The sequence below is a fragment of the Phodopus roborovskii genome, unplaced genomic scaffold (genome assembly GCF_943737965.1).
Source record: "Phodopus roborovskii unplaced genomic scaffold, PHOROB, whole genome shotgun sequence".
NCBI classification, from domain to species: Eukaryota; Metazoa; Chordata; class Mammalia; order Rodentia; family Cricetidae; genus Phodopus; species Phodopus roborovskii.
The window spans coordinates 56,029-75,610 of NW_026125499.1; the positions used below are offsets into that span (position 1 = coordinate 56,029).

General features: G+C 49.5%; 1 protein-coding gene across 1 annotated transcript; it reads left to right on the forward strand.

The window, feature by feature from the left end:
- The first annotated feature begins 2,218 nt into the window (after positions 1 to 2,218).
- Positions 2,219 to 18,200, forward strand: LOC127215885 (transcobalamin-2). Its single transcript, XM_051176356.1, has 9 exons — positions 2,219 to 2,624; positions 5,963 to 6,155; positions 8,010 to 8,179; positions 9,317 to 9,478; positions 10,871 to 11,043; positions 11,161 to 11,347; positions 12,621 to 12,792; positions 15,592 to 15,707; positions 18,069 to 18,200. Exons 1-9 carry the CDS (start codon positions 2,561 to 2,563, stop codon positions 18,128 to 18,130), a joined length of 1,299 nt encoding a protein of 432 aa, XP_051032313.1. The 5' UTR covers positions 2,219 to 2,560; the 3' UTR covers positions 18,131 to 18,200.
- Positions 18,201 to 19,582: the final 1,382 nt, after the last annotated feature.

A 19,582-nucleotide genomic window follows, 5' to 3' on the forward strand; every position in this document is an offset into this window, starting at 1 on the left:
CCCATCCTCTCTACCCATCCTCTCTACCCATCCTCTCTACCCATCCTCTCTACCCATCCTCTCTACCCATCCTCTCTACCCATCCTCTCTACCCATCCTCTCTACCCATCCTCTCTACCCATCCTCTCTACCCATCCTCTCTACCCATCCTCTTGGTGCTCACAGCCTCTTGGTCCTCTGCTCCTCTCCCTGCCCCCTCTTTCTCTCTTCTCATGGCCCCGTTTAGTCTGAACCGCCCCCATGCCTCTGGCTACACTCTCCTTCATATCTACAATAAAATCTTCCTCAACCACACCTAGAAGCCATCATGTCCTCATCTTCCATTGACCGTGTAAACAAAGATTGTAACGTGTGCTTTTATTACGCAATGAATGTCCGAGGCATACCCACGTGAGCCCATATTCTGTCCATTCTTCTCATGCCATTTGACTTCTTTGGGGTCATTTCTAACAATGGGCTGTGTTGCAGCCTCTTCACTCAGGAGCGCCAGGATGTGCTGACCTTTTGCTGTAGGGGAGGTTCCCACAAAGTAACTGTGGACTCTTCACAAAGGTCACCGCAGGCCAGAGGGACGGGGGTTCTGTGAAAGGCCAACCAATCAGGTTTTGATAGACACCCAAAGCAACAGGGCTGTGTGTGGGGGTGAGCTTCAGGTCTGGACAGCACAGTGACTCCAGAGCCCTTTTTCTTAGAAACTACAAAGTTAAGGCAGGTTGGAAAGCAGAGTCCAGAGATTTCTTCCCTGTGACTCCTGCTCTTGGCGGAAGTCTTTAGTGGCCCAGGCTGGGGGGGGGGTGGGGTTGTTCTTACTAACGTGTTTTTGAACAGCAAAAGTACAAATAGTAGACCCTCAAACATTATTGGTTATCGGGACACTTTACACCTGGAAGAACGGCCTTGGTAGAAAGACAGCCTCCTGGTGACCCTGTCCCTCTTAGCCTCATAAAATGAATGCATATGTGGGCTTCTTACTCCAAGGTGCTTGGCCCTCCCTCCTTCTGCCCTCCCCTCCCTCCTTCTGTCCTCCCCTCCCTCCCTTCTTCCTTTCTCTCTCAGGTTTTGAGATGAGGTCTCACTTTGTAGCCTAGTCTGGCTTAGAACTTGCAGTGATCCTCCTGCCTCAGTTTCTCAAGTTCTGAGATACAGATGTGTACCAAGATCCATGCTCAGCTTCCCACCCCTCAGCCCCCCCCACCACTCAGCCAGGGAATCCCCAAGCTCAAGCTGCCCTACTTCAGCCTCCTGAGTGGCTGGGGTTAGGGATTGCCCCCCACAAGCACTGCTCCAAGTGTTTGCTTTCTTGCTGCAGCCCTACTTTATGATGCGGTCCTTGGTCTTTTTCACTTTCTAAGCCAACCCAGCCCCTTGGCAACAAAACACACCTTACATTAAAGAGTACTGCTAATTAATGCAGGTCGGTGTTAATCCCCATTGAGGGCTTGGCTGGTGATAATTAGTCTGGCACAAAAATAAATTCTCTAGAAAGTGTGACCTTTGACAATTTGCTGTAAAAGTAACAAACATCTCATCTGGAGATTATGAGCTTTTTACGACCCCAAAATCCTCACACGTAGAACTGAAAACAAAAGCAAGCAAACAAACAAACAAAAACGCTGTTATGATAATCTTGTTCAACACTCATATACTAAATATGAGGAACACTTTGGAACTCAGAGAGGTTAAACACTCTAGCCAAAGTCACACAGCACTGTAGGTTCACACTTTGAGTCTCCAGTGGGGCTGGGCAGATAAGGGATCTTTTGTTTACTCTGTTGAGATGTTTTTAAGCAGTTTTCCTAGTTCAGGGAAGTAGCCCCGCAGCCCTGTTCCTATCGGTTTTGTGACTTGCTTGATTCATCCTCATTCTTCGACGTGTTTTGCTGCTGCTAGGAAGCCCCAGCTGTGTCTGGTGGCTTGAGGAGGCTGGCGTGTCTGGGCCAGGTCCAGGAGTGGCCCCACCTCCTTGGCAGGCTGCTGGCAGAAAACAGCTGACTCCAGAGAGCTCCCTCACGTGATCACCGCAGCTCCCTGCTCCATTCCTTGTCCCCGGGAGTTAGACTGGGTACTTGAAGGGACTCCTTGTGAAGAGCACCAGGTAGGTTTGGTATCCTCATCTTGAACGTCTGCAGCAAAACAGCGCGGGGCGCCAGGGCGGGGCAAGTGCGGGGGCCAGGGGGCGGGGCGGTGAGAGGTGGAGAGGCGAGCCTTGTCACATAGACTTGGGACAGGCTCTCTGTGCTGCTTCCGGGCTCTGAAAGCTGTGGGGACAGACTCGGTTGGCTTCAAGTTGTCCCACAGGGTCCTACCGGTCCTTCCCCTCCTTTTCCGCACCAGGAGGACAGTTACTCTGCGCTTTCTTCCTCTGTTCTTCGGCCTCTTGCCCCATAACAGACCTTTCCCCTTTTCTCTCTGCTGACTTCGCAGTGTGCGTCTGGGCGTTGGAGAGAGAATTAATCAGTGACAGGAAGCTGCCTCTTCTCTAAGCAAGGGACCAGTTGCAATCAGACAAGCCCCCCCAAGACGGGTCCCAGGCGTCTCCCACCTCCCACCTGTACCTGCCATGGAGCCGCTGAAGGCGCTGCTGCTCCTGTCGGGAGTCCTCGGGGCTCTTGCTGAGCTCTGTGGTGAGTAACCAGCCACTGTCTGGAGCCTGTTGCTTCCTGCGCCTCCAGGAGGGATGGCTGCCACTCAGGTCAGAAGCTCGGGGTGGGGGTGGGGGAACTTACCTGTCCCTCGGCTCTCCCACCGAAGTTTAGGCTGAACTGGATATTAGTGCTTGCACATGCTGCTGATCGCCACCCCCACCCCAACCCCAGTATCTCCCCAATATCCAGCAATTTGTTCATTTACTCACTCAGCACACACGAAACCTCTCTGGGATAGGCCAGATTTCTTTTGGAGAAACTGGGGGAGTACACAGGTCTGATTCCAGCCCTGCTCGAGCTTTGTTCATGGGATGGGGTTGGCAAATGGCGCCAAACTGGGTTACTATGAGTGAGACAAGTCAAGCTGCGGCAACAATGGAAAGCCGCAGGGGCCCATCGACCCAGGGACAGAGAGGGGAAGGCTGGGTCAGAGCTGAGACCCAAAGCTGGAAAAGAAGCCAAGAAGAGAGGCAGGAGGGGCAAGCATTCCAGGCATTGGGACTACCTCCCCCAAGAGATCTCTTATGGATTCTAGGGACCTCTCAAAAACATGGTTGTGAACCTCAGGTCAGATTCAGGCACACTCATGCACTGGGGCCAGGCAGGAAGCAGAACCTCTCCCCTACCTGCATGGCGCAAACCCTTGAGAAAGAGCTGTCAGATGAAGATGTCAAGGATCAGAGGGACCAAATGGCCTGCTCGAGGGGCCCTAGTTCTAGCAGAACTTTACTGGACTCCATCCTGGGAACTTCGGGCCAGTTTCTTTCCTAGGTACCTGGACTCTCTGGACATGTCCTATTAAAGCTCCCCATCCTTGGGCCCTGGGTACTGTCCAGACAGTTCCCCGGATGCCAGCAGCAAGCCAGAGAGCCCCTGCTTGTGCATCTCAGCCACAAAGCTCCTTCCTTCGCCATCATGAGAACTTTGGAGGCTTGGTGTCCCTTCATCACTCCTGACCTTCTTGTGTCTTTTGTAAAAGTGAGCTGATGCTGTTCCCTCCACCTGCCTCCTTGGTGCGGTGTGAGGACGCCACACCTGCTTCTTCAGCTTTTCTGCACCAGGAGGACAGTTACTCTGCACTTTCTTCCTCTGTTCTTCGGCCTCTTGCCCCATGAAATGGACGGGACAGGTCTAAAGCCTACACAGAGACTCCTGGGCTTCTGAATGCCAGTCAGCCAGTCAGTCAGTCCCCAGGCAAGAGGGCTGGGCAACCCTGGGAACAGGACCCCCTAGTGTGGGATTGGGAGGACTGTAACAGTCAGGGCTCTCGAGAGGGACAGAACTGATGGAATGAATATGTATTTAAAAGAATTTGTTAGACTGGCTTGCAGGGTGGCCATGATAGTGTAACAATGGCTGGCTCTTGATGCAAAGTCTGAGAATCCCGTAGTTGTTGAGTCTATGAGGCTGGTAATCACTGCAGACCTAGGCTAGTGCTGGAGTTCTGGAGAATTCCTGGAGAGTCCCTGGTCTTCTGTGTATGTTGGAATCATGAAGAAGATAGATTGCACACCAGACACAACAACAGGGTAGATTAACCTTCCAGTGCGAATGAGGACAAGCAGGCAAAAAGTGAAATTTCCTTCTATCTCTTCTCTGTCATCGGAAAGTTTGGCCCTGTAACCTTGCCTAAGGCCACTTTTTCTTGTGACTCTGCCTAGCTCCTTCCTTATAAAGAGAGTAAATTGTGGTTAGCAGCCTCCTATTGTAGGCAGGACTTTTTCTCATCACTTTAACACAAGCCGACTCAGGTTGGAGGTCAGAGCCTGGGGTGGGGCCTCTGGGCTCCTTTACTAATCTCCAGCAGGTACAGAAGGCTAGCGCCCCCAGAGCTGAGATGTAGCTCAGTCTGCAGAGTGCCAGCCTTCCATGAACAAAGCCCTGGGTTCAGTGTTTAGCGCTGCAGAGTCCAGGCATGGTAGCACGCACCTGCAACCCCAACATATGAGAAGTAGAGGCAGGAAGATCAGGAGTTCAAGGTCATCCTCGACGACATACTGAGTTTGATGCCAAGCATGGAGGCCAGCCTGTAATACATGAGGCCCTGTTTAAAGGGGCAATCAGAAAGAGCCAGACAGAAGACCTCAGAGATACAGGCAGGAGTATGAAAATGGAGACAGATACCCCAAGAGTAAGCCTCCCGCTGTTCCCATTAGGGTGTCACTGCGATGCACCCCGGGCCTCAGCCTCCCCAGTGCTGAGGCTGAAGGCCTGTGCCACCATGTCCATGTGTATGACTGCCAGAATGAACATTTTGTGAGATGTCAGCCATGTGCCCTGGCCTGGCTCACACAGCAAACAGCCATTTAGACTTAATACCAGCGAATGCCCCCCCCCACACACACACCTTACACCCATAGATGCCTATGACTTCTGGAAAAACAGGTCTAAGATGGTAAGTTCCAAGCTTAGAGAGATGGAGCTGTGATCGCAGGACCCAGGCCCTGGGGTAAAAAGCCCAAGAAAGCAGGCAAAGGGTCTCATGGCAGGTCTGTTCGGTGCTCCTCCAGGAGCAGCTACTTCCTGGCATGCTGGGCTGGAGTGGACAGTGACCAGGAGTCAGTAAGTGCAGCAGAAAGTCCACAGTGCCTCCAAGACAATGTCCCTTCCCCGTTCTGAGCTTGGGCCCTTCCCAAGGAGGGCAGCCACCAGCTGGAATTGGGACATATCCCTGAGATTTCTCCTTCCAGGGTATTTCCCAGATATTCAGGTAAATCCCAAGTTGTGACAGGTTGTTAGTGGTCGGTCTCCCAGCCAGAGTCCCTTTTCACTTAATTAGGGATGGAATAAAAAATGGCCTTCAAGGTTTGCATCGAAGAATTTCCTCAGACAGCTGGGGAATCAGTTGGCATGAGGGCTGGAGTTTTGATCAGAGAAAGGGGAGGTGGTGGCTGCTTGATGGAGACTTGGCTCTGAAGCCCCATATAAGAAATAGCTTGACTTTGAACTTCCGATTTCTCTTCTGTACAAAACAACAATGAATATATCTACTCCTCAGAGCTGGTGTGAGGGTCTGAATGCCTGGGCTTACTGCTGATAGGTGGGGTGGTTGCTGGGCAATAGCATCCTTTGATCTCAGCCTATATTGCCTTTCCTTGATCCACTCTAATTCCTCTTAGGGAATGCCGGTTTTCCTTTTTACCCTCTGCCTTTTGCCATATCGGGCATTTCTCTACACAGGTGGGCTGTGGGCTGTGTGGTAATAGGAATAGGGACATTTATTTCCTGGAGAAGGTTTTATCTCACAAGGAGGTCAGAATAGTTGCTTACTAGTGGCATAGCCCTGAGGACTCACTCACACCATTTTCTTTCCTCAGTATTACCACAGATGGACAGCCAGCTGGTAGAGAAGCTGGGCCAGCATCTCCTACCTTGGATGGACCGGATCGCCTCAGAGCAATTGAACCCCAGCATCTATGTTGGCCTGCGCCTTTCCAGCCTGCAGGCTGGGACCAAGGAGGACCTATACCTGCATAGCCTCAAGCTCAGTTATCAGCAGTGCCTCCTGGGGTATTGCTACTCTCTCTCCCTCTCTCCCCATGATCCATGATATAAGAGATAGGAGACTGGGCTCTAATGTGGGTGTTTCTGGCTATTTGACAAACTCTAAGCATAATTTTCTTCCCTGAGTCTTTCTCCATCTGCAAAGTGAATGGGTAAGTGGTATTAGGCCAGAGATGCCGACATGTGTCCTTTGTCCTGAAACTGCGTCCCCTTGATTTCTGAAGCAACATCTAATTATTCCTGTGCTCCTGACTTGTGTCTGGGGCAGACATCACTAATCCATGAGCCACAAAGTGGTACCTAACTGTTTCTGTGCTCCCCACCTTACCTAAGGCAGACATCACTAATCCATAACCAAATATATGATTGTATATCAATACAAAAAAAAAGTATCTAACTCTTTCTATAGTTTACTTTTGTGCTAAAGACAGACACTGCTAGACAACAGCTGTGTTCTTTCTTTCTTTCTTCCTTTTTTTTTTTTTTTTTTTAAGAAGCCATGCTTTGGATGTACTGATGTATTGGAATCATCCTTTACATTTTTGTTTTACTCTTACATTTTTTTGAGGTTTATCTTTCATGTCATCTTTTCCTGCTTTTTTTTTTTTTTTTAAGCTTTATGTGTTTATTATGTATGCAGTGTTCTGCCTGCATGTATGCCTGCAGGCCAGAAGAGGGCACCAAATATCATTACAGATGGTTGTGAGCCACCATATGGTTGCTGGGAATTGAATTCAGGACCTCTGGAAGACTAACCACTGAGCCATCTCTCCAGCCCTTTTAAAAATCTTTTTTTTTTTTTTTTTTTTGTTGTTTGAGACAAGGTTTCTCTTGTAGCCTTGGCTGTCCTGGAATTCACTCTGTAGACCTGGCTGGCCTTGAACTCACAGAGCTCTGCCTGCCTCTGTCTTCTGAGTGTTGGGATTAAAGGCAAGTGCCACCACTACCCGGCCCAGCTATGTTCTTATATGCAGAACCTAAAAGCAGCATATTTCTGTGCTCCTCCAAAGAGTGGCCATCAAAGAGAGGCCTGCTCTGAGGTGTGAATGAGAGGTGAAGAATAAGAAAATGCCACGAATCACCAGGCATAGTGGTGTATGCATTTAATCCCAGCACTTGGCAGGCAGAGACAAGCAGTTCTCTGTGAGTTCAAGGCCAGGCTGGTCTACAGAGCGAGTTCCTGGGCTGTCAGTGCTATGCAGAGAGATCCTGCCTTGAAAAAAAAGGGGGGGCCATGAAATACCTTCCTGATTTCATTCCTTCTCAGGAAGTAGATGCAGGGAAAGCCTGTCGTGGTGGCACACGTCTTTAGTCCCAGCACTCAGGAGGCAGAGGCAGGCGGATCTGTGTGAGTTTGAGGCCAGCCTGGTCTACAAAGCTACAAAGAGAAACCCTGTCTCAAAACACCAAAACAAAACAAAAAACAAAACAAAAAAAACCAACCCCCCCAAAAAAAAAAGAAGAAAGGAAGGAAGGAAGGAAGGATGAAAGGAAGGAAGGAAGGAAGGATGAAAGGAAGGAAGGAAGGATGGAAGGAAGGAAGGAAGGATGGAAGGAAGGAAGGAAGGATGGAAGGAAGGAAGGATGGAAGGAAGGATGGAAGGAAGGAAGGAGATGCAGGGATGGGAGAGGAAATAGGGAGAGTGAATGGCCAAACTGGGGGTCAAACCAGGTGATCTGGGTGTAGACACCCTTATGGTTCATCTTGAATTTAACCTTCTTTTAAGCACTGTGGCATGCACTCCATACCGGCACACTTCCCGCTAGTTCTGCTTTGGGGCCTTAGTGGAGGTGATCCCAAGCCAGTCCTACCAGGGGAGCGTTTTCCCATAAAGGTGTCACTGACTTGCCTTGTCCTAGGTCTGCCTCCAGCAATGGCAACAGTGATTGCCAGGCCAAGCCTTCCGCAGGCCACCTGGCCCTCTACCTGCTTGCTCTCCGGGCTAACTGCGAGTTCATTGGGAGCCGAAAGGGTGACAGGCTGGTTTCACAGCTCAAATGGTTCTTGGAGGACGAGAAGGAGGCCATTGGTAAGGAGGACGCCATCTGAATGCGTAGGGATCTCTGGGAGGGCTCCTCAAATGGTTTTGTTGTTTGTCGTATGTGAGAGGTCTCAAGTTCATAATTGCTCTCAGTAGATGAGGTTCTTGGTGAGAGTCGCCGCTTTGGGTTTTCTTTTCCAGGCCCCTTCTCACTCCCCCTCTGTCCACATCAAGTCCACTTAGAGCTGCGCTTCTCAGCCTTCCTAACGAGACCCTTTAATACAGTTCCTCATCCTGTGAAGACCCCCAACCATAACATTTTGCTACTGTGTTTTCTAATGGTCTTAGGTGGCCCCATGTGAAAAGACCATCCCAGCCACAAAGGGGTCACAACCCACAGGTTGAGGGCCACTGACCTAGTGGCTTAGGCTGAACCCAGTGGCCATGCTTGACCTCAGGAACAATCTGCTTCAATGCTCAGTCACCAAGACCGACCTGTTGTCCACCTCTGGGACACCCGTTCAGCCTCCTTTCCTCTTACTCCTTAGCCTCTCTGACACCTTTCCAGCCTCCTGACTTGGGCCCAATCCCAACAGCTGGAGCAAGGCTTTTCAATATAAACTTGTTCTTCATATAGCTTAAGCCCTGCAGGGGCCCCTGACCATCCCATTCCCAGCCCCCAGGCCCAACGTGGCTTGCCTCTGACACTTCCTAGGCATGGGTTTGCTTACTCTCTGTGAGCTCCAGCCACACTGATCTTTCCTCACAAGTTTGGGTATTCATGCATGCTCCTCCATGCCCCTTCTAGATCATTCTTAGCCCTGTGCTCACTTCCCTTCACTTCAGAGTGACTTTTTAGAATCCTGTCTCAATTTCCCAGCTGTTGAAAGACTTGGGCTATGTGGCTCTGGGGGACCTTGGGTCACATTTCTGTTAGTTGTGCTACCTCATGAGCATGTGTTGGGCTGTCATCTTTTACTCTGGCCTCCAAGCACAGCACCTGGCCTATGCTGGGATCTCAGCAGGACCCTGGAGGAGTGTCAGATACCATGGTCTCCGCGGGACATGTTGGAGCATGCAGACCGTGGGGCCCCATGAGCTATGGGGCTTTTTGGTGGGAAGAGGCTGAAAGGGGAAACCCTGAAGCCTGGCACGTCTCTTTACTCCTTGCCTTTCTACTCTCAGGGCACAATCATGAAGGTCACCTCCACACCAGCTATTACCAGTATAGCCTCGGCATCCTGGCACTGTGTGTCCACCAGAAGCGGGTCCATGACAGCGTGGTGGGCAAGCTCCTGTATGCTATTGAGCATGACCACCATGTCCGCCAGGGCCACCTCTCTGTGGGTGAGTGGACAAAACCCAACCTCCCCCCCCAAGCCCCAGGGGAAAGGCCTCCACGACCCACTGTTACGCTCACCTTTCCTTGGGAATCTTGTCAGACCCCAAGAAGTGAAATGGTGTGGGCTGAGAGCCAGCTTTGAAACCAGACTTGGATCCACCCCAGCTCCTTTATGTGTGTAGGTCATCCCCTACCCCGCCAGTCAGGCTCCCAGCATTGCAAACAGAGGTCTTAGCGCGCATTGTGTGCTCTCGGCACCATACAACCTGAGATCCTGATCCCTGGTTTCTGATCTGATTTCTTGTTGTGTGACCTTGGCCACCACATCCATTTTTTATCGTCATGGTTCAGGGGCTCCGCCAGTCCTGTGCTTCCACGAGTGAGCAGGGCCTCTTTCACGGAGGGTAGGATAGAGGAAGGGGTGTTGGGTGATGGTGTTTGGTAGATGACTGCCCGGAGAGAAAAGCACACCAGGGCCTCTGTCAAAAAGAGGCTTGAACTGTATCAAAGACTCGGTGGTGGTGCACGCCTTTAGTTCCAGCATTAGGGAGGCAGAGACAGGAGGATCTCTGTGAGTTCGAGGCCAGCCTGGTCTATAGAGTGAATTCCAGGACAGGCTTGGCTCAAAGCCACAGAGAAACCCTGCATTGAAAAACAAAACAAAACAAAACAAAAAACAAAAAAAAAAAAAAAAAAAAAAAAAAAAAAGAAAGAAAGAAAAAAGAGAAGAGGAAGTACAGTGAACACGTTAAGACTACATATAGGGAGGAGAGAACTTAGATTCCCAGGCTCTGGCTGCTCCTCTTGTCAAGTAAATCAGACTGCCTGAGGGCAGACAAGGCCGAGGGTCAAACTCTCTGAGGGGCAGGAGATTTAGCCAGGTAGCACAGCACCCAGCATGCCTGAAGCCCTATCAATACCCAACACTAAAAAAACAATATGAATGAATTAATCAATACAATAAAGCTCCCTATGTGATCCCAGCGTGCATCCTGGTACAGCGTTAGAAACCCAATGACAAACACCCAGCCCAACACAACTGGTTTTATGGGGTGTTGGGACCAAACTCAGGCCTTTATGTATATTAGGTAAGTACTTTACCAACTAAGCTACATCTGCAACCCTGGAAATCTCTTTATATCCATCCATCTGTGCCTCAAAGCTGAGTTGGGAGCAGGTATTGTAGGATCCATCCTGTTGGGACCCTCTTCTTAAATCTGTCCGTTTGACCTGCTGCTCTCAAGATGCTCAGGGACCAACCAGAGCAGTCTGTCTAGGCCCGAGAGGTTTCCTGGAGCTCAGTATGTTCAATGGGGAGTCCTGGATTAGTACCCCAGATGACCCTGAACCCCAAACCCATCAAGCTATCCAGTTCATCCTAGGCTCTATCCCTCTAGACACAGAAGCCATGGCCGGCTTGGCCTTCACCTGTTTGGAGCGTTTCATTTTCAATCCTGATCTGAGACCACGAATCACCATGGCCATTGAGACAATTCGAGAGAAGATCCTGAAGGCCCAGACCCCTGAGGGCAACTTTGGGAACATCTACAGCACCCCACTGGCATTGCAGGTGGGAAAGACCCTGGAGCCATGCCCACTTAGCAAGTCAATGGAGGGTGGGCTGGTCAGAGGCTGGAAAGCCTGGTTCCTCCCCAGTGGTTGACTACCTCCCCCCTTCTCTTCCCAGTTTCTGATGATCTCCCCTGCTTCTGGGGTAGGACTGGGCACAGCATGCCTCAAGGCAAGGACATCTCTGCAGACCAGCATACAGGATGGGGCCTTCCAGAATCCTCTGATGATTTCCCAGCTGCTACCTGTCCTGAACCACAAAACCTACCTGGATCTTATCTTCCCAGACTGCCAGGCACCCAGGGGTAGCTGAGCCCTTTCTGTTTCCCAAGTAATCTGCTATCTGTGGGTCCCAGTGATGGACAATCAGTCGGTCCTGCTTTGCTAAGACAACATGTGTAGGTCTGCATAGGACACAGCAGCTAAAATGAGGTCATAGCCTTTTGATGCTCATGGTGTGGAGACAGATACCAAATAAGCACTGTGTGTGATGTCCACTGAGTGGTACCCACTGTGGAAATGTTTGAGCCGAGGGATGGAGAAGTATATCAGCCAAGGTTCTCCAAAGGAGCAACATTTATAGAATGATCTGTTAGATTGACATGCATGATATGGTCCAGATAGTCTGACAGTGGCTCACTCTGGAGAGGCTGTGAATCCTAGAGTGTTTCAGTCCATGAGGCTGGATGTCTCAGCAGTCCCAGCGTGGTTCAGAAAGCCTGAAGGATTCTGGAGAGCTGCTGGTCTTCCATCTACATTGGAAGTCTGAAGAAGTTGGTTCTAATATCAGCAAATGAATGCTGTAACACAGGGTAGATGAACTTGATAATGAGGGCAAGTAACCCAAAGCCACTCCCTTTGGGTCCCTCATCTGGGCTGCCACCAGAAGGTGCCCCCCACATTTACAGAGGGTCTTCCCTGTTTTGAATAATCTGATCAAGAGAAATCCCTCCAAGGAATACCCAGAGACTTACATTTTTGTTGATTCTAGATCTAGTCAGGTTGACAAGTAAGATGAATCATCGCAGGTTCATGAATGACTGAATAGAGAGACATACATCTGGTCAATTTTGATACAAAGGAGCCTTAATTCCCAGCCCTGAATCCTTTGAGCACCATTTTGGTGAAGAACTTGAAGTAGTGAGTGGGGTTTGCCAGAGAAGTGAGAGGAGAAGGCAAATCAGCAGAGAAGGCAGAAGCAAACACACAGAAACCAATAATGCAGGGGCGGAGGGCATCATCTTAGAAAAGAGTGGGTTTGGGAGAGTGAGGAGGAGTAGGAGACAAATGCATCGAAAGAAGACGAGTCCATTAGAGGAAACCGGGAAGTGACATGAACAAATGTAGAGAGTTCTCTGAGATGCAGGATAGCAGGTGGGTAGGAGGCAAGAAGCAGAGACACCAACGAGGGCCAAGGGGGCTGGGATAAGAGCCAGTTTCATCTGGACGGGTGTTAACTGAGCTGCTATGGGGGAACGCCATGGCCGCATGGGCCGCAGTGTCCAGGGGAAGAAAGGACTCATATTCAGGCGCCCCATCCCCATCCTAACAGCCACTCTTCCTTTCTCCCTGGCATAGCCATGTTGGTACCAGCTGTTGAGGACCCTTCATCAGCCCACATCCCAGAGGTCATCAGTGTCACGCTGAAGGTCTCCAGTATCCTGCCACCGTACAAACAAACACTTTTTGTCCTTGCTGGGTCCTCCTTGGAAGATGTCCTAAAGATGGCGCAAAACATAGGAGGATTCACGTGAGACTCCCACCCCACTTCCCGGCCCTCACCCCCCAGCCCTCCATGCTTGAAATGGCACCATGGGAAGGACTAGGGAACAGACACGTTCCTTGGGAGAAGTTCTGACTTATTTCTGCTTCTGTACTCCTTTCTGGTCTGTTTTGAACTGGCGTTTAGCCTGTGGTGGGAGCTATGGAGCACCACTGTCATCTAGAGAGTTTGCTCTAGAAACAGAGACCCAGCCTAGGAATTCCATTTCTTCTACCCCCAACCCCACCCCAGCTAGTGAGCCAGTTATTCAGTGAAGGCATGAGGTATCCCCCCTCCTCATAGGGCCAGTGGGAGGAGCCTTCGGTCATTGGTGGACATGTTTTGTGTAGGCTTCATGCCTGGCACGCAGTGAGTACTCTAGGAATATTAATAATATCAAATCACCTCAATAAAATCTTACCATTAATAACCCTGAGAAGGTAAACAATGTGCCTGTCCCCTTGAGATGTGATAAGCCTGGGAATTAGCATATCTTAATTGCTGCTCTTCACTGGGCCCTGGCAATACCTGAAGGTGGACCTGATTCACCAGAAGGAACTCTGGCTCAGAGAAGTTGAGTTCTTCCTGCCAGCCTACTCTCTCCCCTGGATTCTTGCCTTATCTTGAGAAATTCCTGCAAGAGTTCCAGGGAGGCTGACAGTGGGGACTGTTTGCCCACTCCAGACCAGCTGGCCTGGAGCTCCCTATGTAGCCCAGACAGCTATGTTCTGCCTTAGCTTCCAAGTAGTGGGATTAGAGGTGTAAGCCACCCCCCCAAGTTTATTTATCACTAAGATCCCTCTGTTTCCTTTCTAGTCAGCCCCCTTGCAGTGCTCTGAGAGTTGTTTCAAGGTGTTGGTATAATCACATGTGAACACATGTGTGCTGTGTGCTCCTGGTGGGGCTCTGTAAGCAGGTGTGGAGATTACCCTGCACTGCCAGGATTTGTGTTTGGAAACCAAACCCAAGTGAAGGAAAGATAGAATTCGAGGCTTCTTAGTCAGGTCATTGAGGACCTCTGAGAGGCCATTGTGGACATCAGTCAAGTTCTTTCGTTAGAGTGGGTGGCTGCCTGAGATGAGTTCAAGGGCCAGACAGGGGGACTACATGAGAGGCACAGGCTTTCACAGCAGACAGACAGACAGACATGGAAAGAAGTGGCCCAAAGCAGCTAAGGAGGGCCTCAGGGTTAAGGACATTTAACCTTTTAAATTTTCAATGGCTAACTTTTAATCAGTTCCCAGCACTCGCATAGAGGACTCACAATTGCCTGTCACTCAAGATTCAGGGGATCCAAGGCCTCTTCTGACCCCCCATAGGCATCTGCATTATAAAAGGGCTGTTGTGTGACATTCCCTAAACAATCCATTTCTACTAAGTCCACAGCTTCCACAACTCACAAATTCAACTGATTTGTATTGATCTTGGCCAAACACTTTTCCATAGCATCTACTACAGCAAGCTTTCTTGTTCAACTATCTTTGGACTGCCACCCCACAAATGATGACAGGAAGATTTATTAATTATGAAAGCTTGGCCTTAACTTAGTCTTGTTCCCAACTAGTTTTTTAAATCTACATTATGTCAAGTGGCTCGGTTGCCTCTTCTCAGTATGGCACACCAGACTTGATCCAAGTCTGCTGGGGAAATCTCAAGTCCAATTCATCCTCCCAGTTTGTCTCTCTCTCTGCTGCTGGCAAGTCCCACCTAGTCTCTCTTGCCTAGCTGTTTTATGGGCCATTTAACTCTTTATTAAACCAATCAGAAGGCACCTTAGGCAGAGACACATCTTTACAGAGTAAACAAATATTCCACAACAAACTACATTGTATTAGATGTTGTAAATGACCTAACGGTCATGGAGTATGCAGGAATATGCACACAGGTGTTTGTGTGAATATCCTATGCACACAGGTGTTTGTGTGAATATCCTATGACAGACTTGCATATTCTTGGATTTCAGTGTTTGTCTGGAGCCTCAAACCAATCTTCTAGAGATGTGAAGGGGGTGATTGTACTTTCTCTTCACCTAAATCACCAAAGTAGGTTTCTGGTGTTTGTGTGCACTTGTGGTGCTGGAGGTGGGCAGGCATCAATCACTAAGCCGCACCCGGAGCCCTCTCGTTTGACTTTTAAATGTTTTCCCCTTGAACTTGCTGTGTAGCTGAGGGTGATCTGAACCATCTAGTCCTTTTGCCTCTACTTCCCAGCTGCTGAGATTATGAGTGTGTGTTACCACAATCAGTTTATGCAGTGGTGTGGAATCAAACTAAGGGCTTCGTGCATGCTCGGTTAGCTCTTGGCCAATTGAGCTACATCTCCAGTCTCCACATTAAAAAAAAAAAAAAAAAAAAAAAATCTGAGACAGAGGTATTTTGTTGTTTTATTGTGTTTTTAAAATTGAGACAGGATTTTATAAATTGCCCAGGCTGGTCTTGTTCTATAGTTCAAGCCTCGAGCTCTCAGTGCTCTGTCCTCAACCTCCCATGTAGTGTGGCTGGCAGGCCGGAGCCACCAAACCTGGCTGGCTTATATTTCTTGAAATGGAGGCAATCCCCGCTTGTCTAAGATGAAAACCACTGATGAGCCCTTTGGAGGGACAGAGTACTCAATCCATGGAGTAGTGGTAGGCAGTGTCTAGTTTGTTTCAAGCTGACTCAAACTAGCCAGCACAGAAGGGCTAGGAGAATGGCAGCCTGAGGGAGGCAGGTTTCTGCTGGTGTGGGCGAACCCCCTGCTAGCCTTCTTGGGAACAGCAGCCACTTCATCTCCTTTTATATTTTGTAGGTATGGGACACAGTCCTCCTTGTCAGGCCCCTACCTGACATCTGTACTGGGGAAAGAAGTTGGGGATCGAGAATTCTGGCAGCTCCTCCGGGACCCTGACACCCCTCTGCTGCAAGGTGAGTCTGGTGGCCTGCGCCCTGGAAACTTCCTGCCCCAGTCCTGACCCACAGTGAGGTGAGGCTGCATCAACCCAGCCCAGCCCAGCCTTTCCTCTGAGCCTGCCTTGGGCACAGCTCAGAAACCCACCCAAATGGGGCAAAACATCCCAAAGATGGATCCAAAGTATTTGATTGAATTCTTGGAATTCTTATGGAAGTAGTGATGGAAAGTCCAAGAAACAGGAAAGAATAACCTGTTCCACTACCTAGAAATTAAGTCCTAAATTTTAAAAGAGATTTTTGGAAACTTTATTTTTGATCGTGTGTGTGTGTGTGTGTGTGTGTGTGTGTGTGTGTGTGTGTGAGAGAGAGAGAGAGAGAGAGAGAGAGAGGGAATGTGTGTGGGGGGGGTTGGTGCACATGAGTGCAGGGTTGAATCCTTGGTGGCTGTGAGCTGCCTGATGTGGGTGATGAGAACTAAACTCTGGTCCTCTGGAAGAGCAGGTAGTGCTCTTAACCATTGAGCCATCTCTCCAGCTCAAGTCTTTTTAACTGTTGATAGATTTTCTTATCTCTATAAGAAATACATACAATGCTCATTTTCATTTAAAAATGGAATTTTATTCTATCAACACTAGCCAACAGATATAAAATTTCAGATATATGTGTAATTTTTTCTAGTTAATAAAACTAATATTACACGATAGATTATTTAGCCCAATATATCTCAGGTATTGTCACTCAAGAATGTAAAATCACTAATGACATATTTACCGGCTTTTATTTCTTTGTGGTTGTGGTTGTTGGGTTTTGGTTTTTGTTTAATTTTTTTAACATGTAACCTAGCTAGCCTTGAACTCAAAATCTTCACGTCTCAGCCTCCTGGGATTAACAGTGTGTCCTCGCCATTCCTGGCTTTGAAGGTCCCACTTCTCCACCTAATCACCTCCCAGTCACCTTCTGACAATATCACTTTTGGGTTAGATTTAAGCACATGGATTTGGGGGGGATACAGATAATCATATGAAAGCTTACTTGTTTAAAAAGGAAATCTCCCTTGGTGGTACACACCTGTGTACCCAGCCCTCAGGATATTGGGGCAGGAGGATTGCTGTGAGTTTGAGGCTAGCCTGGTCAATATGGTCAGATCCTGTCTCAACCACTGTCCCTACCAAATAAAAATGAGTCAGCAAACAGAACTGTCTCTGGACACCTGGGTTCTCCTGGGACCCTTCTAATTCTTCCAAGTCTGTTGACATCGTTTCTAAGTTGCTAATTCTGTGGAGCTAGGCATGAACTCGGGCATCAGACCTGATGGTCTTTCACTAGGCAGGCAATCTTTCACTGAGCCACACCCAGCCTGGATGCTGATTTTATTATCCTCCCATTTTTTTTTCCAATGAGAATGTGGTATTCACCATGCTAGTGAGTGACAGCTGGGACTTAAAGCCAGGTATCTGCTGGACTGAACGGTCAGTTCTGGGACATTCATTAATGACAATCCCTGGACCACACTGAGACAGTCCCTCTGTCTGACAATTCTATTTTGAAGATGGTAACCCTCCCAAGCAGGGACTGCCCCAGTTTCTTTCATCTGTCATGTATCTGTTAGTCCCACATCTACCCACTCACTGGGAGTGTTCTCTCTGTTATGTGCCTGTTAGTCCTACATCTACCCACTAGGGGCACTCTCTCTGCTATATGAGCCTGTTAGTCCCACGTCTACCCACTGGGGGTGCTCTCTGTTGAATGAGCCTGTTAGTCCCATGTCTTCCCACTAGGGGCACTCTCTCTGCAGTATGAGCCTGTTAGTCCCACGTCTACCCACTGGGGGTGCTCTCTGTTGAATGAGCCTGTTAGTCCCATGTCTGCCCACTAGGGGCACTTTCTCTGCAGTATGAGCCTGTTAGTCCTACGTCTACCCACTGGGGGTGCTCTCTGTTGAATGAGCCTGTTAGTCCCATGTCTGCCCACTAGGGGCACTCTCTCTGCAGTATGAGCCTGTTAGTCCCATGTCTATCCACTGGGGGTGCTCTCTGTTGAATGAGCCTGTTAGTCCCATGTCTGCCCACTGGGGGTGCTCTCTGTTGAATGAGCCTGTTAGTCCCACGTCTACCCACTAGGGGCACTCTCTCTGCAGTATGAGCCTGTTAGTCCCATGTCTATCCACTGGGGGTGCTCTCTGCTGTATGAGCCTGTGGCTTGAGGGATCCTGCCTAGGTTGGATCAGAGTCTCCAGCTGGCTCTGCACAGCTCCCTGATTCCCACCACCAAACCTGGAGTGGCTCCTACAGATGTGGCTTCAGGGTAGTGGTCACTTGATGTGGTTGGGGTGGGACAGCGCCTTGCTAACCCCCTTTGTTGCATTGGTTTCTGTAGGCATTGCTGACTACAAACCCCAGGATGGGGAAACCATTGAGCTTCGGCTAGTTAGTTGGTAGCCCTGGGCTCCCTCCTGATGTCCTTGGACCCTGCTGCCACCTCAGCCGTACTTGGAGCAATGTCCCCCCAGATCACCTCAACTATCTCCACAAAGAGGATCCTGAGCCACTGCCTACTTGGAAGCAGGAAGGAAAAAACCTCCCCTAGGCAGCTGCTAGTTTAAGTCTAGTCCTGCCTGACCCCAGGCGTCTTTCATCAACAGGCTGCCCTTGACCCCCTCTGATAAGAAGTCTGTGGGCCTCAGCAGGGCCTTCCAACATAATTAAAGCCTTGATTTCCCTTGCATGGCTGCCATGTTCTGGTGTCTCATGATCATTGCCTGGGGGGCAAGGAGCAGAGATGTTTGGGGAATCCAGCAGGTCTTGTGAGTACTCTCCTGAGTATCCGACAGTGAACTGGCATGGACAGAGCTGACTACACCTTTCTAAAATACCGTACAGTACAGCCCTGTGGGGTTTGTTCAGCATTTTCATCTCTCACTGTAGAGACGAGGGAACCAGTGGTTAAAAAAAAAAAAAAAAAAAAAGTGATTCGCCCTAGGTCACAGCTAGGCGGTAACACTGTAGGAGGCAATGTCAGGCAGGAGACGTGACTCAGCGGACGGGTGCAGCTACTGATGCCTGATGGATTGAAGATGCTTGCTGCGGACTGGGCTGTAGCTGAGCAATGCAGCACTTGCCTAGCATACACAAAGCCTGTAGCCGAGGCTGGCTTTGAACTCACCGTGCTCGTGCTCGTGTCTCAGCCTCCTAGGGTTCCCAGTGTGGCCCCACCACACCTCGCTTTGAAGACCTAATCACTCCCCAGGCACCTTCTAATACCGGTCACTTTGGGGTTAGATTTAAGGACATGTGTTTTGGGGGGACACAGTCGCACCAAAGCTTGCTTGTTTAAAAGGAAATCTCTCTTGGTGGTGCACACCTGTACTCCCTGCCCTCAACAGAGAGGGCTACGTCCCAGAACTGTGTGACACAAGAACTAAACAACATGCGATGGGCTAGCGACGTTGTCCCCTTGTTACAGTATCCGGCCTAGCATGAACAAAGCCCTGAGTTTAGCATCAAATACAATCAGGCTTGGTGGAGGAGCACATATGAAATCGAGTCCTTGGGAGGCAGAGGCATTAGAAGTTCAAGGTCATTCTCATCTGCATGAGGAATTTGAGGCCAGCCAGGGATATAACCCTGTCCACAAACAAAAAACTAGAACAAAGATATATACATGTATGCTTGCGCATGCACACCTGTGTGTGTGTGTGTGTGTGTGCAAGCTCGTGAGCAAGGACCAAACCCAGAGCCTTGTGCTTGCTAGGCAAGTGCTCTACCACCAAGCTAAGTCCCCAACCCTGTTGTTTGTGCAGTTGAGACAGGTTAAAATGGGCAGTGACACACGCTTGTAATCTCAGTGTCCCGTACATGAACACACACCACCAATAGACTGTTGTCATGCTT